The 22,546-nt window shown below is 42.1% G+C and overlaps 1 protein-coding gene across 1 annotated transcript in view; it reads left to right on the top strand.

Annotated features, from left to right (window-relative positions):
* Positions 1–3,350: 3,350 nt before the first annotated feature.
* Positions 3,351–22,546, top strand: part of LOC134575368 (elastase-1-like) — a 31,111-nt gene continuing 11,915 nt past the window's right edge. Inside the window, exon 1 of the mRNA XM_063434658.1 lies at positions 3,351–3,607. Coding sequence (XP_063290728.1) covers positions 3,511–3,607 — 97 coding nt within the window. The 5' untranslated portion in view covers positions 3,351–3,510. The remainder of the gene's footprint in view (positions 3,608–22,546) is intronic.

The following is a 22,546-nucleotide window of genomic DNA, read 5'->3' as shown; positions in this document are numbered from 1 at the left end:
TACATTTTTTTTTTTTTTTTTATTCTTTATTTTTGTTGTGCATCCAAATACATATACGCTCATAGTGCCACAACAGCAACAATAAGCACAGAAGCACAGTTGTGTACAAGCAAAACAAATGTGCGACATTCGCATAATCTGCACAAATTTTTAAAAGGTATGTAAGACAACGGCATGAGTTAAGTATCAAAGGCTTGCTCTAGGTAACTATCTTTAAACAGCTATGGTGATGTGGCTCCCGATAACATGAGTAACTATAAGAAGAAAAAATATGCTCGACAATAGTATGCTCCACTGTCTGAAATAAAAGGCTCTATATTAGTAGACGATTAAATGTAGACAGCACCCTAAGCAATGCTTTGCAGTAGACATTAAAAAGGAAACCGTGACATAGTAAGCAGGGTGAGCAATCCTGTCTAAAAGATGGGCAAATGCAGAATAGTCTGACTGATAAGGACTATAGACATGGTGAGTATTAGCTCATTCTATCCTTGGCATAACAAGCTAGACACGGATAATAAAAGGAACACGGGTACACTAAGTATTAATAGGCTGTATCTAGTAGGCAGTTGATTATTAAGGAGAGGAACACTGGTGGCTTATTAAGTTCAGCAAAAGAAACAGAGATTGGTAGCTAAGGGGAGCTGGGTCAACAGCATACACCTCCTGCACTAAAATATAATGCCATCAGCCTATCCCTTTAACAGGTATTTCACAGTCCCACATAGCTTGATTTTGCAGGCTCGCTGCTGAAGGTGGAATTGATGGGTTCTGTGGCTGCAGTTGCTTCCATTCCTCCTCTCTTATTTTCCACTTCTCTGTCCTCGTGGGCATGGAGGGAAGCAGCTTCAATGCCTGCCGGTGAATTGCCTTACTCTTTTTGCGACAGTGCAACCTCCGCCGTCTTATGCGCCTTGAGCCTCTGGCGGGAACTGCCTTACATGCCGGGATGCGGTTCGGGTACCGTGTGGAATGGACAGCCTCTGCTTTAGGTAAGATCAGCCTGCTCTCCAGCTTTCTCCAGAACGCATCGAAGAGAGCATCTAATCGTTGGTGGATAGTGTTCGCTTCTCTTCCCAGCACTGGAGTACTCGTGGCAGCCGCCATCTTTAGTGTACCTCCGGTGTCCTTGCTGCAGTTTGCGACCCTGCCACAGCTCTTCATAGGATCTGGGGAGTTACCAGGATGGGGACCGGGATCACCCCCGCCGGTCCAAAGGGGGGGTAGCGGGGCATCAGGATCATGCTTGGAGCTCTGCCTGCGCGGGTCTGGGAGAGCGGCCGCCTCAACCCGTCTCAGCGCCTACTAGGCCTCACTCGGTACCGGCGTTTGGAAGGAGGTAAATAACCCCGGGGTGCGCTCCCAAGACGGTCTTTCAGTAGAGCGGTCAAATTTTATATTGAACTCAGTGCGAGTTTGTGTGGAACAGCTTGTAGATAGGGTTTTGTTGCGTGTTTCACCAGGAGCTCATAGAATTCACATCCAGTCGCCATGCTAGTCAGGCCCCCGCCCCCCGATGCCTACATTTTTATCTCCTGTCAGCATTATATTCAGTTTGTGATTTTTTGCTTCTTTGTTTCTGTTGCTAGTATCTAGGGTTAAGCCCAATGGGCATTGCTGGAGTGCCCTCCTGGTGCATGGGATCAGTGTGGAGGTGGTGTTTATTCCCTTTTACACCCATTTTCACACCGATCCCATTTTTTTTCTATTTTTTCTGGTCATTACATAACCACAATGATCATCAAAGAGGGAACGCATCTTACTGACAGGACACTGAATGTTTTAAAGAAAAGACTTAAAAATAGGACAGTAAATGTTGAAAGGCCATGCTACTGATAAAATAAATAACTGGCAAGATAGTCATGAAAATTCAGGGGCCTTGAACTATTAAAACGTGATGTCATTTCAGGAGTGTATAGGGTGGTTGTGTGCTACTATTACCTGCTCATAAATGGAAAAGGGGGAGTAACACAGAGAAAAAAAAAAATAAGAGAGAGAGAAGGCATTCACTTCTACTCTGGGTTTGGGGGGAAAGTCGTCTTTAGCTATTTAGATACATAAGAATATTATGACCTCCAAAGGATGTTTAGGCTGCTGTAACTATACATGGGAAATGGCTTTAAAATTAAAATATGAAATTCTTATTTCACTTATAATTTATATAAAACTATATTTGAGCTTTTTAATGAAATGGTGAGTTCTAACTCTTGACTATTATTATAGTTGGTTCCCCTTGACAATCTTGGCATATAAACTTAAGAACACATGTATAGATAAAGCATTAACATATTTTTAAAATCCAAAACATTAAACATAAGAATACTATTGCAAAGCACACTTTATCATTAGCCTTGAACTGTGGCCACTCCATGAAGTAACTTGGCTAGCTAACCTGGTCGCAGTGCTTATCTGTGTTTCCCAGTCTCTAGTAATATGGGATTTATATTTAAATTCATTTAAGATAGATAGATAGAATCACAAATTTAAAGGAACATTCCCAGGCAACTAAAACAACTTTATCTAAATGAAGTTGTTATGGTGCCAGAGGTCTCGGGGGACTTTTACCGCAAGTGGTTAAACCGTTCTCAAATGGGAGTCACAGATTGGCTGGGAGTATCAGCTGACCACTCTCAGGCACGCAGCAACAGCACAAGTGAAATTTCAGAAGCCGAATACCGCCTGGGAGGAGTGGACATCATGGCTGGAGTGGACATTCAAGAACAGTTTAAACCCTTGACGTAAGTGTGATCAGAGAGGCCTCCTGACACCATAACAACTTCATTTAGATAAAATTGTTTTGGTGCTTGGAGTGTCACTTTAAGACCAAAATAGCTCAACTGGGAAAATGATCAAAGTCAGCTATGCTTCCAGTTTGGCTACTTTGGCCTCTCCTTGAATTCGCTTTAAATTCTCAATTTACTGAATGACCCTGTATGAGAGCATTTCTATGCGGTAAGCAAAGTAAACCCGTATTCTGCTAATAGAATCCAGCCTGTAGTGTTAATAGGATTAATATAGCATAAAACATAAAAACACACAGCTGTGACACTGTAACACTGACACCTTCAGTGACTCTTCCATGTCAATGCAAACACATATTCATATCTAGTATTTAAAGCATGTTAGATGAGCAAATATTGGATCGGAATTGTGCATTTACTCGTAAGTGGGAATCGCGGGGACTTTCCTAGCACCCTGGTAGTTGGAGTCTGTGTCTCCCTAATATAACTGATACCTTGCTTACAGGATGCCAGCTGAGGTTGCTTTTTGCCTGGCAATATAAAAGTGCTGATATTGGCCCCAATAGTCAGTTTGCAGCTAGAATGCTAGGCGCACACAGAACCATCCAGGCTAGTGTGTTTTGATGAGACTGTATTGTTTTAAGCATTTATCAGGACACTGGTAAAAACAAAAGTTGGTGTTCTGTGCCCTGTGTAATGCTCATAGCGACAGTGACTCTGCCATATAAATACAACACTGACCTCGTTACATTAGTTCAGACTCCTGGAAATGATTTTAAAAGATCTCCTTATCCTGCTTGTTGTGCTGTCACTAGCACAAGCATCCTCGCCTCAGCATATCATTCATCCCAAATTTCTACATCTGGGTAAGTGATTATGGTGATCTATCTATCCCATCCACCGTGGATATTGAATATTTTTGGGGAACAAGTTAAGTTTTGGTCAGGGCTGTTGAACTATAAGCTATCTGCCCTAAAATATTACTATTCAGCTCTCGTTACTGTCAGGCAATGGTTAACTTTCTAGTTTAACACCCCTGGTAAATGCTTTAGTTTATATTGAATTCTTCCTTGTATTTCTAAAACATTGACATCCATGTTGCATATTTATTTTAAAAATAGGTCAACTTAAAATGATTTTTAAGTTAATAAAACATTATCTATTTTCGAGTATCTTTTGAATACTATTGTTGTAGTTTGGTAAGAACTATAAATAAAAAAAATGTATGGTTAATAGAAACGGAAACATATTTTTTATTTAGAGAATCTATTGTAGTATAACATGGTCATTGCTGAGGTTTTGATCGAAAAGTAAAAATATTTTGAAATTGGGTCAGTGTCGTGGTGACAGAAGGTTCTTTTTTGGAAGAATTCCTTCAGGGCTCGATGTTTGGACAGAATGTATTCCTTGTAGCCAAGCCATCTGTAGACCACTTGAGACTTATTATGTTATGGTTCACAAGCAACTATGAACACAGAAGGGTTGTGCATAACTCTTTAACCCCTTAAGGACCAAACTTCTGGAATAAAAGGGAATCATGACATGTCACACACGTCATGTGTCCTTAAGGGGTTAAAGGGTTATTACAAATTACAGATGCAGATACTCGAGTCATGTCAAGCATTAAGGAGGACTTACAGAACTCTTAGATGTCCCTCATTCTGATCCTTAAATTACTTGGCAAACTTACACCACTAACAGCATGATTCAATGTACGAATTTAGGAAAAATGTACGGAACCCTGGGACCCGATACACAATGATGTAATCATTATATTTTTTACTGGGATATACGCAGAGCGTAAAGAGAACTTTGATTTGCTTTGCACATGGCAAGATTAGCCATAGAGTAACACCCACCACTTCTTGTTCATTATTTAATGAAAGTTAGTATTTTAACTGCCCTTTTATTGTGTTTAAGGGTATAATAATTTAGGGTTGTCCCAACCCCCTTTTAATCAGCAGTGTTTTGTTTTGTTTTTTGTAAAATTACAAAGTTATATTTAAAAATGTAATATGAACATTGAACTCTCATTTTATCTACTACAATATTGAAGAATGATTTTTTTAACCCCTTGGTGACCAGACCATTTTTCAATTTTATTACCGTTAAGGACCAGGACTGTTTTTACATTTCTGCGGTGTGTGTTTAGCTGTAATTTTCCTCTTACTCATCTACTGTACCCACCCATTTAACCCTGTAATTTTCAAAAACACTATAAAACCTGTACACTGGGGATACTGTTATACTCAGAGACTTCACTGAACACAAATATTAGTGTTTCAAAACAGTTAAACAGTAAAACGTATCACAACAATATCATCGGTGAAAGTGTCGTTTTTGGGTGAAAACTTCATTTTCACTGACTATATTATTGCTGTGATATGTTTTACTGTTTTGAAACACTAACATTTGTGTTCAGCAAAGTATACCGAGTACAGCAGTACCGCCCCCCCCCTCCCCCCTCCTCCCCACGTACAGGTTTTAGAGTGTCTTGGAAAGTTACAGGGTAAATATAGTGCTAGCAAATTCTCTGGACTTTCGTCCTGGGTTGTCAGGCAGGTCCCCCAAATTGCAATCAATAAAATTACTTAATTATGTAAAAATATTACATAAATACACACATAGAATTGAAATATATATACATATTTGAAGTCTTCAAGTATATTTATGAGATTATTTACGTAATAATGTATATGGACATATGTATATTTCTGATTATTTTTATATACATAGATATATATAATTTCATTTTAAGTATTTTGTTATGAATATATATATATATTAATATCAAAATACAATAAAATTACATATATATATATATATAATTTATGTAAAATTATATTTAAATTTTTTAATTATTATTTATTTTTTATAATATATATATATAGCGAGGGCTTGCACTCCTGGTGTAATCCTGTGGTGCCCGGTGCTGGTCTGGCAAGGATCATGTAGACATAGCAGAAATGACCGCATGTTTTGTCCTGATGAAAGCTCCATGTGGGAGCTGAAACTTTGACCTTTTAAATTGATTGAATACAAGTTAAATTTTATTTGAAAATCTCTACAAAGTCCTTGGAGTGTGGTCATTTCGGCTATGTCTATATATGTGTTTGTGTAATTTTACTCCAAGTGTTTTTTTACTTGGTACACTCTGGTACTGTGGATTTCGTCTACCTATGATATGAAAGATATCGTCAAATCTTGTTCTAGAAAATGTAATCAAAATTTGGTATATTTTAAAATCCAAGCTCGGATTAAAAGATAAAATTATAAGATCGTTATATGTAAAGATTAAAACCGAGAATGTGGTAGATATTCAGTTGAATAGATGGAGAGAAAATGTATCAGTAGAAAACACAATTAAATCCTTCCAAAATTTAAAGCAGGAATTTCTCTTAAATGATAAAGAAATCTTTACTTATCTTTGTATAAAGGTTTTTATTAAAACATCTTTATTAGTAAACCAGCTAAGAAACTTGACTTCAATATAATTACTTGTAAATAGACAATAAGTCAATAAACCTCTTACTAATCAGAGAATAAAACTAATATACCTGCAATAAAAAAATGGTCTACATAGTTACATAGCTGAAAAGAGACTTGCGTCCATCAAGTTCAGCTTTCCTCACATATGTTTTTGCTGTTGATCCAAAGGAAGGCAAAAAAACTAAGTATGTAGCGCTTCCAAGTTTGCAACAAATTAGGAAAAAATTCCTTCTTGACCCCAAAATAGCAGTCAGATGTCTCCTTGGATCAAGCAGCTATTACCCCACTAATTAAAAATGATATCCCTGTATGTTATGTTTTTGCAAGTATTTATCCAATTTCAGTTTAAACATCTGTATGGACTCTGATAAAACCACCTCTTCAGGCAGAGAATTCCATATCCTTATTACTCTTACTGTAAAAAAAAAAAAACCTAATCTTTGCCTTAGATGAAATCTCCTTTCTTCCAGCCTAAATGTGTGACCTCGTTGTCAGGATCGGGACAGGGATCCAACACGCAGAGTACAAACAGTAGCCAGATACGTATACCGGACCTTAGAATGGCCGGACTAACGTAAGTAGTACAGTAGGGAATGGTCAAAGACAAGCCGAGGTCGAGGGTAACAGAAGACAGGTAAGCGAGAGACAAGCCGAATCAAGGGTAACAGAGATAAGCAGAGTAGAGCAAACAAGCCGGGTCAAAACCAAAAGGGATAACTAGAATACACGAGCACTGAGTGACTAGAACAAGCTAGAACCACGACAGGGCAATGAGCTAATGAAAGAAGCACTGTTAAATGCCCTGTTCAGATAAGTAAACACGCCTCCGAGGCGTCCTGATTGGTCTTGAAGCAATTGAGTGACAGGTCGTTCCGGGTTAGCGTCCTGACGTCGAGTTCCGGACGTCATGCTATAAAAGGGAGTCACTCCCTCGCGGCCGGCTTTGCATGACCGGATAGACCGCGAGGAAGGGGGAAATCAGACCGTCCGGATGGATGAATGGCTAAGTCTCTACCTCTTTTGGAGGTAGAGACCTCAGGTACCCTGACAGTACCCCCCCTCTCAGATATGCCCACCGGGCGGAAGGCACCAGGACGAGAAGGAAAGCGAGAGTGAAATGCCCTGCGGAGACGGGGAGCATGAACCTCCTCCTGAGGTACCCAACTTCTCTCCTCAGGACCATATCCTTTCCAATCGACCAGATATTGTACTCTCCCCCGGGAGATTCGAGAATCGACGATGGAATTGACTTCATACTCCTCCTGACCCTCCACCTGAACAGAGCGAGGAGGGGCGATCGTGGAGGAGAATCTGTTACATACTAGTGGTTTTAGCAAGGAAACATGAAATGAGTTAGGAATGCGTAGGGCATTAGGCAAAGCTAGACGATACGCAACTGGGTTAATTTGAGTCAGTACCCTGTAAGGTCCAATATACCGAGGAGCGAACTTCATGGAAGGCACTTTTAAGCGAATGTTTCTAGTACTTAACCATACTCTATCACCTGGAACAAACACCGGTGCTGCCCTTCTACGTTTGTCAGCGTGTTTTTTAACCAGCATAGAATTGTGCAGAAGAATATGTCGAGTCTGGTCCCATAACTTCCTTAAATTGGCAACATGGACATCCACCGACGGTACCCCTTGGGAAGAGGGCTCCGAAGGAAGAATGGAAGGATGAAAGCCATAATTCATGAAGAAGGGGCTAGAATGCGTAGAATCACAGACGAGATTGTTGTGTGCAAACTCCGCCCAAGGAATCAAACTGACCCAATCGTCCTGGTGTTCAGAAACGAAACAACGTAAATATTGTTCAACCTTTTGGTTGGTGCGTTCAGCAGCTCCATTGGACTGAGGATGGTAGGCAGAAGAGAAATTCAATTTGATGCCTAGTTGAGAGCAGAAGGATTTCCAAAAACGGGAAACAAATTGGGAACCTGTGTCAGATACAATTTGGGAAGGTATCCCATGTAAACGGAAAATCTCCCTAGCGAATATCTCCGCTAATTCGGGCGAAGATGGGAGTTTAGGTAAGGGAATGAAGTGAGCCATCTTAGTAAATCTGTCCACCACAGTGAGGATAACAGTCTGCTTTTTAGAGATAGGCAAATCAACAATGAAGTCCATAGCTAAACAGGACCATGGCTTTTCAGGAACCTCTAAAGGGTGCAGAAATCCGCATGGAAGCGAATGGGGTTGCTTGGTCTTGGTACAAACCTCACATGCCCCGATGAATTCTTTAATATCTTTACGTAACTCAGGCCACCAGAAATCTTTAGAGATCAGAGCATACGTCTTGCGAATGCCAGGATGTCCAGCCACCTTGCTGTTGTGGAAACAGCGTAACACTTCTAGTTGGAGAGTGGCAGGAACGAAGTGTCGATCCCCAGGAGTCTGTTTGGGCGCAAGATGCTGAAATTTCATGATCTCGGCAAGCAACGGAGAGTGAATCCTGAGATTCGTGTTAGCGATGATATTACCCTTAGGAACTATGGAGGAAAGGACTGGTTCAGTTATAGTGAACGGTTCATATTGACGAGACAAAGCATCGGCTTTAGAGTTCTTAGACCCAGGTCTATAAGTAAGTACATAATTAAAGTGAGTGAGGAACAAGGACCAACGAGCCTGCCTGGCGGATAAGCGCTTAGCCTCCCCAATATAAGACAAGTTCTTATGATCCGTTAAAATAGTAACAGGGTGTAATGTCCCTTCTAGTAAATGTCTCCACTCCTTTAAAGCCTTAATGACCGCTAACAGTTCCCTGTCGCCGATGTCATATCTGCTTTCAGGCCCAGATAATTTCTTAGAGAAGAACCCACAAGGGTGTAACGGTTTGTCCACCCCTAACCTTTGAGACAGAACAGCCCCAACTCCCGTCTCAGAAGCATCGACCTCGAGTAAAAACGGCAGAGTCGTATCAGGGTGGACTAGAATGGGAGCAGAAGCAAAAAGTTCTTTGAGAGTCTTGAAAGCAACAAGAGCCTCCGTAGACCAGGTCCTAGTATCAGCCCCTTGTTTGGTCATATTGGTAATAGGCGCAATGATAGAAGAGTATCCCTTAATGAAGCGCCTATAGTAGTTGGAAAACCCAATAAACCTCTGAATAGCCTTGAGTCCTTTGGGCAAAGGCCAATCTTAAATAGATTGGAGTTTGTCAGGATCCATTTTAAAACCTTCCCCAGAAATCACGTAACCAAGAAAGTCTATCTGAGACTGATCAAAGCTGCATTTCTCCAATTTACAGTATAAGCCATGTTGCAGAAGTTTGTGTAATACCTTTCTGACTTGTCTATGGTGAGTCTCAATCTCCCTAGAGTGTATCAGTATGTCGTCCAGGTAGACAATAACACAATCATGTTGAAACTCCCTAAGTACCTCATTAATCAAATCTTGAAATACTGCAGGAGCATTGCAAAGTCCAAACGGCATAACTGTGTATTCATAGTGGCCATACCGGGTATTGAACGCCGTCATCCACTCGTGTCCATGCTGGATTCTCACCAAATTATATTCCCCTCTGAGATCTAACTTGGTGAAGATTTTGGAGCCCTTAAGACGATCAAACAACTCGGTAATCAATGGGATAGGATAAGCATTTCTGATAGTTATTTTATTCAAGCCTCGGTAATCAATACAAGGTCTCAGCGTGCCATCCTTTTTCTTAACGAAAAAGAACCCAGCCCCGGCAGGAGAAGAAGACCTCCTAATGAATCCTTTCTCTAAATTCTCACGAATATATTCCTCTAGAACAGAGTTCTCCTGAACAGATAAAGGATATACATTACCCCTCGGGGGCATAGTCCCAGGTAGAAGCTTAATTTTACAATCAAATGACCTGTGTGGAGGTAAAGAATCGGCATTCTTCTTGTCGAATACTGCCTTTAAGTCTTGGTACAGGAACGGTATCTGTCTTTCTGTGGACTGAGTAGGACTACCAGGTGTGTTAATATTAGCCAATGGAGAAACCTTGCGTAAACACCTCTCCTGGCAGTTCTGACCCCACGAGAGTATCTCCCCTAATTCCCAATCGATAATAGGGTTATGTCTCTTCAACCATGGATACCCCAGAACTATGGGAACAGAAGGGGACGAAATGAGCATAAGAGATAAATTCTCCACATGTAGGATACCAACATTTAAGTTAATGGGTATAGTCTCACGAAAGATAACAGGGTCCAGTAGTGGTCTACCATCTATGGCCTCAACGGCCAAGGGTGTCTCCGTTAACTGGGATGGGAAATTGTGTTTAGTGGCAAAGGCTTGGTCGATAAAATTCTCAGCAGCTCCGGAATCTATCAATGCCATAGCCTTTACTACTTCCTTCTCCCAAGTTAAGGAAACTGGTAGCAGAAGCCTGTGATCTTTATAATTAGGAGTAGAGGACAAAATAGAAACACCCAAGGCCTTTCCTCTAGAGAAACTTAGGTGCGAGCGTTTCCCGGGCGGTTAGAACAGTTCGAGAGTAAATGACCTCTGGCACCACAATACATACATAACCCCTCCCTTCTCCTGTGCTGTCTCTCCTCCTCAGAGAGGCGGGTGTAGCCTATCTGCATAGGTTCAGGAAGCAGAGAGACCGTGAAGTCAGGGCTTGGAAATGCGGAGGCTAACCTAAAGGAAGGTCTCCGGTTCCTCTCTCTAGTGTTCTGTCTCTCTCTTAAACGTTCATCTATACGAGAAATGAATGAAATTAAATCCTCTAAATTTTCAGGAAGTTCTCTAGTAGCAACCTCGTCAAGGATTACATCTGATAGCCCATTCAAAAATACATCCATATACGCCTGCTCATTCCACTTGACCTCTGACGCCAGAGACCTGAACTCTAGTGCATAATCCACAAGTGTTCGGTTCTCCTGTCTCAGGCGCAACAGTGATCTGGCTGCATTAACCTTTCTACCTGGAGGGTCAAACGTTCTTCTAAAAGCAGCTACAAATGCGTTATAGTTATATACTAACGGGTTATCGTTCTCCCATAGTGGGTTGGCCCATCTCAGAGCCTTCTCAATGAGTAAGGTGATAATAAATCCTACCTTTGCCCTATCTGTAGGATAGGAGCGAGGTTGCAATTCAAAGTGGATACTAATTTGGTTTAAAAAACCACGACATTTCTCAGGAGCCCCACCATAACATACTGGTGGGGTAATGCGAGAAGAAGCACCTACTGTGGCTACCTCTAGGCCTGAACTTACAGGAGAGATAGGAGTAGTACGTATCTCCTCTGGTGGGTTATTGGCACGAGATAATAACGCCTGTAGTGCTAGCGCCATCTGATCCATTCTGTGATCCATGGCTTCAAACCTAGGATCAGGAGAAGCAAGCTGACTGTTTGTACTTGCAGGATCCATTGGCCCTGTCGTAATGTCGGGATCGGGACAGGGATCCAACACGCAGAGTACAAACAGTAGCCAGATACGTATACCGGACCTTAGAATGGCTGGACTAACGTAAGTAGTACAGTAGGGAATGGTCAAAGACAAGCCGAGGTCGAGGGTAACAGAAGACAGGTAAGCGAGAGACAAGCCGAATCAAGGGTAACAGAGATAAGCAGAGTAGAGCAAACAAGCCGGGTCAAAACCAAAAGGGATAACTAGAATACACGAGCACTGAGTGACTAGAACAAGCTAGAACCACGACAGGGCAATGAGCTAATGAAAGAAGCACTGTTAAATGCCCTGTTCATATAAGTAAACACGCCTCCGAGGCGTCCTGATTGGTCCTGAAGCAATTGAGTGACAGGTCGTTCCGGGTTAGCGTCCTGACGTCGAGTTCCGGACGTCATGCTATAAAAGGGAGTCACTCCCTCGCGGCCGGCTTTGCATGACCGGATAGACCGCGAGGAAGGGGGAAATCAGACCGTCCGGATGGATGAACGGCTAAGTCTCTACCTCTTTCGGAGGTAGAGACCTCAGGTACCCTGACACTCGTGTCCTATGTATAGCCCTGTTTATGAATAGATTTCCAGATAATGATTTGTACTGGCACGAATATATTTGTATAATGTTATCATATCCCCTCTGAGGTGCCGTTTTTCCAAACTAACTAGATTTAAATTTTTTAAACTTTCTTTGTAACTAAAATACTCCATTCCTTTTATCAATTTTGTAGCTCGTCTCTACACTTTTTCTAGAGCCATGATATCCTTCTTTAGAACAAGTGCCCAAAATTGCACAGCATATTCAAGGTGTGGTCTTACCAGCGATTTATAAAGAGGCAAAATTATATTTTCATCCCGAGAATTTATGCCCCTAGTTATACATGACAAAACCTTACTGGCCTTAGCAACTGCAAATTAACATTGCATATTGCTGCCTAATTTGTTGTCTATAGCAGTTCCCAAATCCTTCTTGTGTGTGGTTATCCCTAATTCACTACCATTAAGGGTGTAATTTGCTTGTGCATTCTTGACCCCGAAGCGCATAACTTTGCATTTCTCTACGTTAAATTTCTTCTGCCATTTTAGTGCCCAATCCCCCAACCTATCCAAATCCCTCTGCAGCAAAGCAATATCCTGCTCACATTTTATTACTTTACAAAGTTTTGTGTCATCTGCAAACACTGAAACATGGCTTTCAATGCCCATTTCAAGATCACTTATAAATATGTTAAAAAGAAGCTGTCCCAAAACAGAACCCTGAGGGACACCACTTACCACTTTTGTCCAGTCTGAAAATTTACCATTAATGACAACTTGTTGTACTCTATCCTTAAGCCAATGTTCTACCCAAGAACAAGAATAATAATCATCAAGACCAATTTCTTTAGTTTGATGACTAACCTTTTGTGAGGAACCGTATCAAATGCCTTGGCAAAATCCAAGTAGATCACATCCAGTGAAAAATCCTGACCAATACATCTACTTACTTCTTCGTAGAATGCAATTAGGTTAGTCTGACATGACCTATGTTTCATAAAACCATGCTAATTATTGCTAATAACAAAGTTCTTCCCAATGAATTCCTGAATATTATCCCTTAATAGCCCTTCAAATATTTTCCCAGTCACAGAAGTTAAGCTCACAGGTCTATAATTTCCAGGCAAGGATTGCCTTCCTCCAATCCTCCGGTACAATACCTGAAACAAAGGAATCTCGAAAAATTAAATACAGAGGTTCAATTATTTCCCTACTTAGCTCCTTAAGTACTCGTGGGTGAATACCGTCAGGCCCCGGAGCTTTATTTACATTCATTAATAGCTCTAATAGCTGTAGCACCTTGTCTCGAGTTATCCAATCACAAGTTATCTGCAAGTTTTTGTGCAGCAAACATTTGCACATCTCTTGCCATAGGATCCTCATTAATATATACTGAAGAAAAAAAAGTGATTTAACATTTTTTGCCTTTTCCTGGTCTTCATTAACTACCAATATATATCAACAGATATATTCTAAAGAACTAAACTTGAATATATCGGTTGAGAATTGGCAACAAGCAATTGCCAAAACTAACAAATATATACACTGTATTAACCTCCAAGAAAACCAGTACAAAATTATGAATAGGTGGTACTGGGTTCCTACAGAACTAAAATGAATATATCCATCAATTTCTGATGTGTGTATGAAGTTTGATAGACATTTTGTAACAAGATTTTTGTATTTTTAAGAGACCAAGGGATAACTCTACTTAAAAAACCCAACAGAATGCAATATTACATCTACTGGAAGAAAAACGTCCGGAGAGGGAAACACTGCTTTTTATTCACACTATAAATGTTTCAAAAATTCTAATCGCCAGGTATTGGGAACAATCAAAAGCACCAAGTAAATCAGAATTCAAACAGCAATTAGAATACCACTTAAAGATGGAAGCAGGATTAGGATGGCAAGATAAAACATATCTGTCATAATCTTGGCCAGAGACACTTAGATCAATCAATTCTCTATTCAAGGTGACTTGCCACTGACCGCCATGTAAATGGACTTTAAGACCCCTACTTGACTTCAATATTTGATAAATGGACAACTAAGCATCTTGACTTTACTTTTTACCTGCCCCAGCAGTCTATTTGAATTAGGAAGCAGATATACCAAATACACTGTCTGTAAAGTGTATATTTTAAATGGTAAATAAAAATCACAAATAGCAAAAATGCTATTTTTTTGTTGCTTATTTATCCTTAATGTGACTTTCTAGGGACTGAAGCTATGAATGAGTTTTTGTATAAATATATAAACAAAGGGGTTTAAAAATACTGTATCAAATGCATCAATAATGTTAATTTAAATATACACATTTAGCCATATCATTTTTATTATTACTAGCGTATAAATAGTGTCAACATAATCTGCAGCGGTGTACAATTGGGGGTTGCGGGGGAGAACAATATACACAGACCAAAAAGGTAAAGAAGTGCTTGTCTGTGAGCTAAGATCTAGTCATTGAAGCTCTTTTAGACAAAGTGGTTCAGTGAAATAGCCTGTGAGCTCACAATCCATATGTCAACAGCCCTTGAGAAACTAAAAACAGTAAAATCACGTGATACAGCAAAATCACGTTAGAAGGTTCAAAAAGTAAATTAGCAGAGAGTTTTAACCTTGGAGGTCTACCTCATCAATATCACCTTGACTTCTGATTACTCGCTCTACTTTTGACACTTGACAAATTTAATCAATTCTACTTAGTCCTCAGTCCAAACTGGCCTAGTCTCCTCATATAAAATAACCGTGTCATTTGAGCGCAGTGTTATTATTACTAGGTCATGGTCGCATCGTATGGCTCCAAATAAACTGAACTGACGCAACCTTTGTGTCTTTTTAAAAACATTTTTGGAGTCCTGTTTTTCCTCTTGAGTTAATGATGCAAAATTGATGCATGGGCTTGGGCCTATATATACTTGCTCTGCTAAAAGTTCAGTGTCCTTTAATGGTTCGAGACCTCTTAAGTGTGCTATTATGTGTATTTTGGTTTTCTTTGGCTTTTTGACCTGGTTTTGCTATTGACCCTGTCTTGTTTTCTAATATCCCTGACCCTACAAGTCCTGACACTGCTTTTGCCTTCTTCCCCAGGTTTAGGTTACTCTGGTTATTCTCTGGACTAGTTATAGTATTTAGTTCTGCTATCTTTAGTTAATATACTAAGCATTAAGTTAGGCCACTCTAAGTTCCAGTAAAACATCTCTTCTGTCCCTCCAGCTGTTCCTTTGGTATGGGGGGACTTATATCTTGCTGAGGAACCAATCCATTCCTGACAACAGCCCACCCAGACTCCCTTTTCTTACCTTGACAGGGAGTAATCCCTGAGGCCCACTAGTTCATTGGGATTTCTTTGTACTATTGCTGTCCCTATGCAGCTCTGTACTGATGTCGGACTGGGGTGATGTCACATCCCAACTTCCAGCTTTAGTACAGGTTGCACAAGGGAGCTTAGTATAGAGAGATCCTCGCAGCCCCCTTGTTGCACAGTCTACAGCCACTGACAGGACACCATCAGAGCATTGTTGGTGGGCATGCTATGCTACAGGAGCCTGTTCTGGCAGGAGGTGGTGCTCTGTGCACCTTCATGCCACCTGTCACCCAGTGCTTAGCTCCTTAGCTTGCTACTGGTGTGCCTCCCACTGATGGTGTCTACACCCCCTTTTGATGCTAGTGGCATTACAAGATTGAGCTAGAGCAAATGAAAATGTGATGGAGCTCCCATACTCCAACTGTGTATCTCCGCCAGGTCATCTTCCTCATCACTACCAGGGGACTCTAGAGAGCTTCAGTCCCAGTCGCTGAAGCTTGACTGGGGTTTCTGAGGACTTCTTCCATCAGACCAACCTGCAGCTCTCTCCTTCCAGGCAGTGATCAACACCTCTGCCTGCGCTTTCTCCACCTGCTGCTTTTACAAAAGCACTTGTGGCTCTCAAGCCAAGCTCTTTCCTAACTCGTTACAGTAATCAGGGTCCAGTGCAGCCAGCCAACAGGTTTGAAAACTCTGTTAGGGGGATCCCTGAACAAACCAGAAAGGACACACAGTTCGCAAAGGAACTAACACACAATACTTTATTTTCTCTCAGGACCAGCACCTATTCACATTCCATTAAACATATGGCGACACACTCTATCCAATACATATAACCAAATCATATGGGGAATCATACAGGCACTCATAATAACACAATAAAAAATTCATAAAGGGGTGAATGACTAACAAGAAAAATGTCCCCTTCCTGCAGAAACTATAACATGCAAATCTACCTGAATATGCCAATTACCGATTCTTGCTATTCAGGTGTTGCACATAACTGTTGCAACCAACTGGTGGTGTTGCACATAACTGTTGCAACCAACTGGTGGTGTTGCACATAACTGTTGCAAGATCATTAACAACCAACAGGTGGCGCTACACAGGCTCCACAGCCAAATCTACCTAGTTGGTAGAGAGCATAAGCAGGACAGGAGAGCACACAAAACATTTAACAAATAACAGTAATACACACCCTGCACCTATGAGCACAGGGTGACAAACAAAAGAGTCATCTGGGGACCTACATGAAGTGTCCATCTTATGCTCCCAGTGATGGTGACTACCGTCACAGATAGCAATTAGGAGGAGCAAGTTGGAGACATTATTTATGGGTCCGATTAGGATTGTTTATTTTGTCTTCTTGTTTTGGTGTGTATTCTGCCTTCTAGTGGTATAGTGATTTTTTGTTTCTTGGGACGTTCAGTGTCGAAACCAGCAATATTAAAGGAACACTCCAAGCACCATAAATACTACAGTGTGCTGTAGTGGTTATGGTGCCAGGAGTGGCATGGTGTCCCCTTAATATGAGTAGTCAAACTGTTGACTAACAGTTGGATATCTGACCTATTGTATACTGGGCACTGGTTCCTACATCTTTTGGATCTAGAAGTTCTCTGCCTGAGCTAAGCCCAGCAATGGAATGCTGGATAATGGTTGAACACTTGATGGTAAAAAATGGACTCTAGGAACCAAAAAACACTTGTTGATTAAGTGATTTTGGTGCCTGGAATGTTCTTTGAAGTGATGCAACCCATTGCTGCTTCCCATGCCTATGAAACAGGCCGATTTTTGAACAATTACTTCTTGGACCCATGTCCTTCTTTGTGGTCATTGACACTGAATAATCCCAGTGTAAATACCAACTCAGCTAATAAGTGCAAATACTAACACAGCTGTTTGAAATATCAGTTGGGTTTTTAAAAGATATGCCAGACATCTTTCAGAAACGCAGTAATAGCAGGGAATGGCATGTGATAAAACAGGAGGAATTTGCCATCACGCAAAATTTATTTTAAATTTTTATAAGTTTTAAAAGTATGCAGTGCTATACATAACAGCTTCCAAGGGGGAACATTACACACATCAGAGATACAGTAAAAAAAAAAAAAAAAACTAAATAAAAAACATAACAAGCAGTTTACTAATACATTGACTCACTTCGTGCTGTGTTATGGTGAGACAGAAGGTGGTGGGGTGCATGATTGTTCAACATATGCATTAAGCTATATATATGACCAGGCGTGGTTAAACAGAGTTATAGAACAAGGTCATAGAAGAAAATAAGTACCAACATAAAAAGTGTGAATTTAAAAGCAATTGTTTGTAAAGATATAAGAAAATATTATGAAAAATAAAATATATAAAAAAAAAAAGTGTGATCCACATTATGTAACCAAGTTTGCATATTAGATAGTTCCACTGTGCCCTGGCTTGTGTGTGAGTTTGAGGAAAATCACTCTACATAGTACAAAAACACTGCGTGATGAATGGAAGATTTAAAATATTGTATCATCATCAGTCCACAAGACCTTCATCTTAAGCTGACTGCTGACATCAATTCATTACCCCAACAAGGCTCTTTTTTGCCATCTTAGCAACAACTTTTTTTACTGCTGCCAAACTCAAGCTGTTGCCTCTCATAAATTTGACTTCTGATTTTATTGTGGATTTTGGTCTGGCAGACCTATTTATGTATTGTTATAGGCCTATATATGTATTGAGTTTATTCCAATTTCCTAGTGCCATTTGAAGGTGCAGAAATCTGTCCTCACTGGCATCTTGGTATTCTTTGTAATTTATCTAAAGGAAAGATTTTTTAAGGGTTACCATGGTCTGTCTATCTTCTTTAGGTTAATAACCATTTTTTGTATTGAGTTTATTCCAATTTCCTAGTGCCATTTGAAGGTGCAGAAATCTGTCCTCACTGGCATCTTGGTATTCTTTGTAATTTATCTAAAGGAAAGATTTTTTAAGGGTTACCATGGTCTGTCTATCTTCTTTAGGTTAATAACCATTTTTTTGCCAGTATGATGGAAACATACAACTTTATGCCGTACAATACAGCTGAATTAATGCTTAATAGTGCATAGTAACAAATTATTTTTCAACACTGCTTTTATAGAGACTGAGGGTTTATGAGTAATCAACAAATGTTGAATAGTGTGTGAATTGTTAGCATCAACTTTAAAGGCCTAATTCACATCCTACGCCTTGCTGCAGAACAGCTTTAAAGGAACACTATAGGGTCAGAAACACAAACATGTATTCCTAACCCTATATTGTTAACACAACCATCTAGTAACCCCCTCCCAGCTCCCTCTTGCCTCCCTAAATATAGTAAAATCTTACTTGTATTCCAGTCTGCTGCTGCTGGCTCTGCCCCTGATCTGCATGCATGCCTGACATTATCAGAAATGATTCTGTGAGCTAATCACAATGCATTCCAATAAAGATTGGCTGAGACTGTCAAGGTGGCAGATCAGGGGAAGAGCCAGCATAAGTCAAGCACAGCACTGGCCAATCAGCAACTCCTCATAAAGATGCATTGAATCAATGCATCTCTATGAGGAAAGCTCAGTGTCTGCACGCAGGCACTAAATGGCAGCGCTGCACAATGTCAGGGGCGTACCATGGGGTTGGTGAAACCGGCGCTCACCAGGGGCACAAGCCGAGGGGGGGGGAAAGTGATTTTTGCGCCCCTTCCATCTGCGCTTCCATAAGGGAACCGCACGCACTGTACACTGGGAGGGGGAGCGCCTCCCCCTACCGCCCTGCTTAGGAGCGCCGGATGTCACGTGACTACCCGGCGCTCAGTCTGAATCAGCTCTCTGCTGGGGTGGACGTCCAGAGGTCCCCCTCCCCTGCTATGTGAGGTAAAACGGCAGTGAGGGGGGCCAACAATGTGTGGGCTGGAGCTGGGCACAGGCTCTGTTAGTTAAAAGCTGGGTAGGGAGTTATAGGGGGGGGAGATGTAAGGGAGGGAAATATGGAGGGGGGAAGATGTAAGGGAGGGAAACATGGGGAGGAGAGAGATGGAATGGAGACAGACATGGTGGGAGAGAGATAGAAGGGAGACAGACATGGGGAGAGATGGAAGGGAAAGAGACATGGGGAAAGATAGGGAGAGAGACATGGGGAAGATAGGGAGAGAGACATGTGGGTGAGAGATAGAGAGGGAGACAGGGAGAGAGGAATGGGGGAGAGATAAGGGAAGGGAGGGATGTATGGGTGGAGAGATAAGGGAAGGGAGGAAGGTATTGGGGGAGAGATAAGGAAGGGAGGGAGGCATGGAGGTGAAAGATAGGGAGAAAGGCATAGGGGAAGAGATAGGGAAGGGAGGGATAGCAAGGATGGAAAAGGGGCAGAAGCAAGCAGAGGGACTAAGGGAGCAAGCCTAAGTGGACACTCCAGACAATGGCATTACTACTGAGACAGTAAGTAACTTGAGGCACAAGTAAGAAGAAGGGAATGGAGGGATAACATTTATTAAAATGAATGTGTGCACAACATTTACACAAACTGCATACACTAATACACACTCTGCATTCACTACGCTAACACGCACACTCAGCATTCACTACACTAACACACACACTCTGCATTCACTACACTAACACACACACTCTGCATTCACTACGCTGTGTCCCTATTTCAGCCCTTCATTGGGCTTTTCATTTGCCTACCATCCACTTACAGGGGTTGCATACTACCCTACCCCACCACACTACACAATATTGTAGATAAGTACCATAAATCGCTGGTAAGACCACACCTTGAATATGCTGTGGAATTTTGGGAACCTGTTCTAAAGAAGGATATCATGGCACTAGAAAAAGTGCAGAGACGAGCTACAAAATTGATAAAAGGAATGGAGCATTTTAATTACGAAGAAGGGTTTATCCTTGGATCAAGCAGTTATTACCCTACATTGAAAGATTATATCCTTGAATATTCTGTTTTTGCAAGTATGCATCTATTGTATTGGCCCTAAATATATTTGTATAATCTAACTATGTAACTCATACAAACCCCCCACCTCTCCCCCCCCCCCCCCCATCTGCTAGTGCACATGAAATAGCAAAGCTCCATACACAATGCTTTCCCAATAATGCCAATGATAATCTGTGTTATCAGCCATAAATCATACTTATATATTTACACACACACAGTGGCGGATCCAGAGCCTGATCTCGGGAGGGGCACTTGTAGATTATTTAAATAAATAATCCAGACACAATAACCACTACAGCTCAGTGTAGTGGTTATAGTGCCAATAGTGCCGGGACCCCCTCCCAGAGTAAGTAGTCAAACCGTTTAAGAACAGTTTGACAACTTACCTGAGGTCTGCTGGGAAATGGGGCTGTCATAGGGCATAGGAGCAGTGGTGTGTGTGAGTGGTGCAATGTGTGAGGGGTGCAGTGTGTGTGTGTGAGGGGGACAGTGTGTGAAGGTTGCAGTGTGAGTGAGGATGGCAGTGTATGTCAGGGGTGCAGTGTGTGTGTTAGGGGGCAGTGTGTATGTGTGGGTCAGTATGTGTGTGTGACAGTTGCAGTGTATGTGTGTATGGGGGGCAGTGTATGTGTAGGGCAATGTGTGTATGGGGCAGTGTGTATGGGGCAGTGTGTGTGTATGGGGGCAGTGTATGTGTGTCTGGGGCAGTGTGTGTGTATGGGGGCAGTGTATGTGTGTCTGGGGCAGTGTGTGTGTATGGGGGCAGTGTATGTGTGTATGGGGCAGTGTGTATGTATGGGTGGCAATGTGTGTATGGGGGGCAGTGTGTGTATGGGGGGCAGTGTGTGTATGGGGGCAGTGTGTGTATGGGGGCAGTGTGTGTGTATGGGGGCAATTTGTGTATGGAGGCAGTGTGTGTGTATGGGGGCAATGTGTGTATGGGGGCAGTGTGTATGTATGGGGGGCAGTATGTGTATATGGGAGGCAGTGTGTGTATGGGGGGCAATGTGTGTATGGGGCAGTGTGTATGTATGGGGGCAATGTGTGTATGGGGGCAGTGTGTGTGTATGGGGGGCAGTATATGTGTGTGAGGGGGGCAGTGTGTGTATGGGGGGCAATGTGTGTATGGGGGAAGTGTGTGTATGGGGAGCAGTGTGTGTGTGTGTATGGGGGGCAGTGTGTGTATGGGGGGGCAGTGTGTGTATGGGGGCAGTGTGTGTGTGTATGGGGGCAGTGTGTGAATGTGTATGGTTTGTATGGGGGCAGTGTGTGTGTATGGGGGCAGTGTGTGTGTATGGGGGGCAGTGTGTGAATGTGTATGGTGTGTGGGGGGGCAGTGTGTGTGTATGGGGGCAGTGTGTGAATGTGTATGGTTTGTGGGGGAGCAGTGTGTGTGTATGGGGGGGCAGTGTGTGAATGTGTATGGTTTGTGGGGGAGCAGTGTGTGTGTATGGGGGAGCAGTGTGTGTGTGTATAGGGGGCAGTGTGTGTGTATGGGGAGCAGTGTGTATGTATGGGGGAGCAGTGTGTGTGTATGTGGGGCAGTATATGTGTGTGAGGGGGGAGGGGCAATGTTTGTGTAGGGTGTGAGAGTGTGTTATAAGACTAGGGGGTGCTTTTTTTATAATATGCTTTTTTTTTTAAATGTATTTAATTAAAATAAATATTAATTATGCCCCCCCCCTCCCTTCTTACCTTTACTGGGAGGAGGGGGGACATTTCTTAGTCCCTGGTGGTCCCAGTGGGATTCCCTGGTGGTCCGGTGGTGGTGAGGTGAACTCTAGCCCGCGCTCCAGGGCTAGAGTTCACTCTCGCGAGATTTGGAGCGTTGCCGTGGTAACCGCGGCAACACTCCGTGCTCGCGAGAGGAGGACCCGGAGGAGCTGCAGGTAAGAGCTCCCGGGTCCTCTCTCCCTCCCTTTCCTTCCCCCGCCGGCTGCCAGCACAGAGCCTGCGGACCGGGGAGGGAGATCGCTTATTTCCCCTCCGGTCCACAGGCACATTGCAGGGCTAGCACCTGCATGTGCTGGCAGGGGAGACGGAGACTGTCGGTTTTCTTGGGGATCTGCCACTGCACACACATACTTTGCAACGTCCATTTCACATGATCCTCAGACTGTATTGAAAGTACAACTACAAG

The sequence above is a fragment of the Pelobates fuscus genome, chromosome 10 (assembly GCF_036172605.1).
Source record: "Pelobates fuscus isolate aPelFus1 chromosome 10, aPelFus1.pri, whole genome shotgun sequence".
In the NCBI taxonomy this organism is placed as follows: Eukaryota; Metazoa; Chordata; class Amphibia; order Anura; family Pelobatidae; genus Pelobates; species Pelobates fuscus.
Note: the sequence above shows the minus strand (reverse complement) of the source record. Positions and strands in the feature narration are given on the sequence as shown.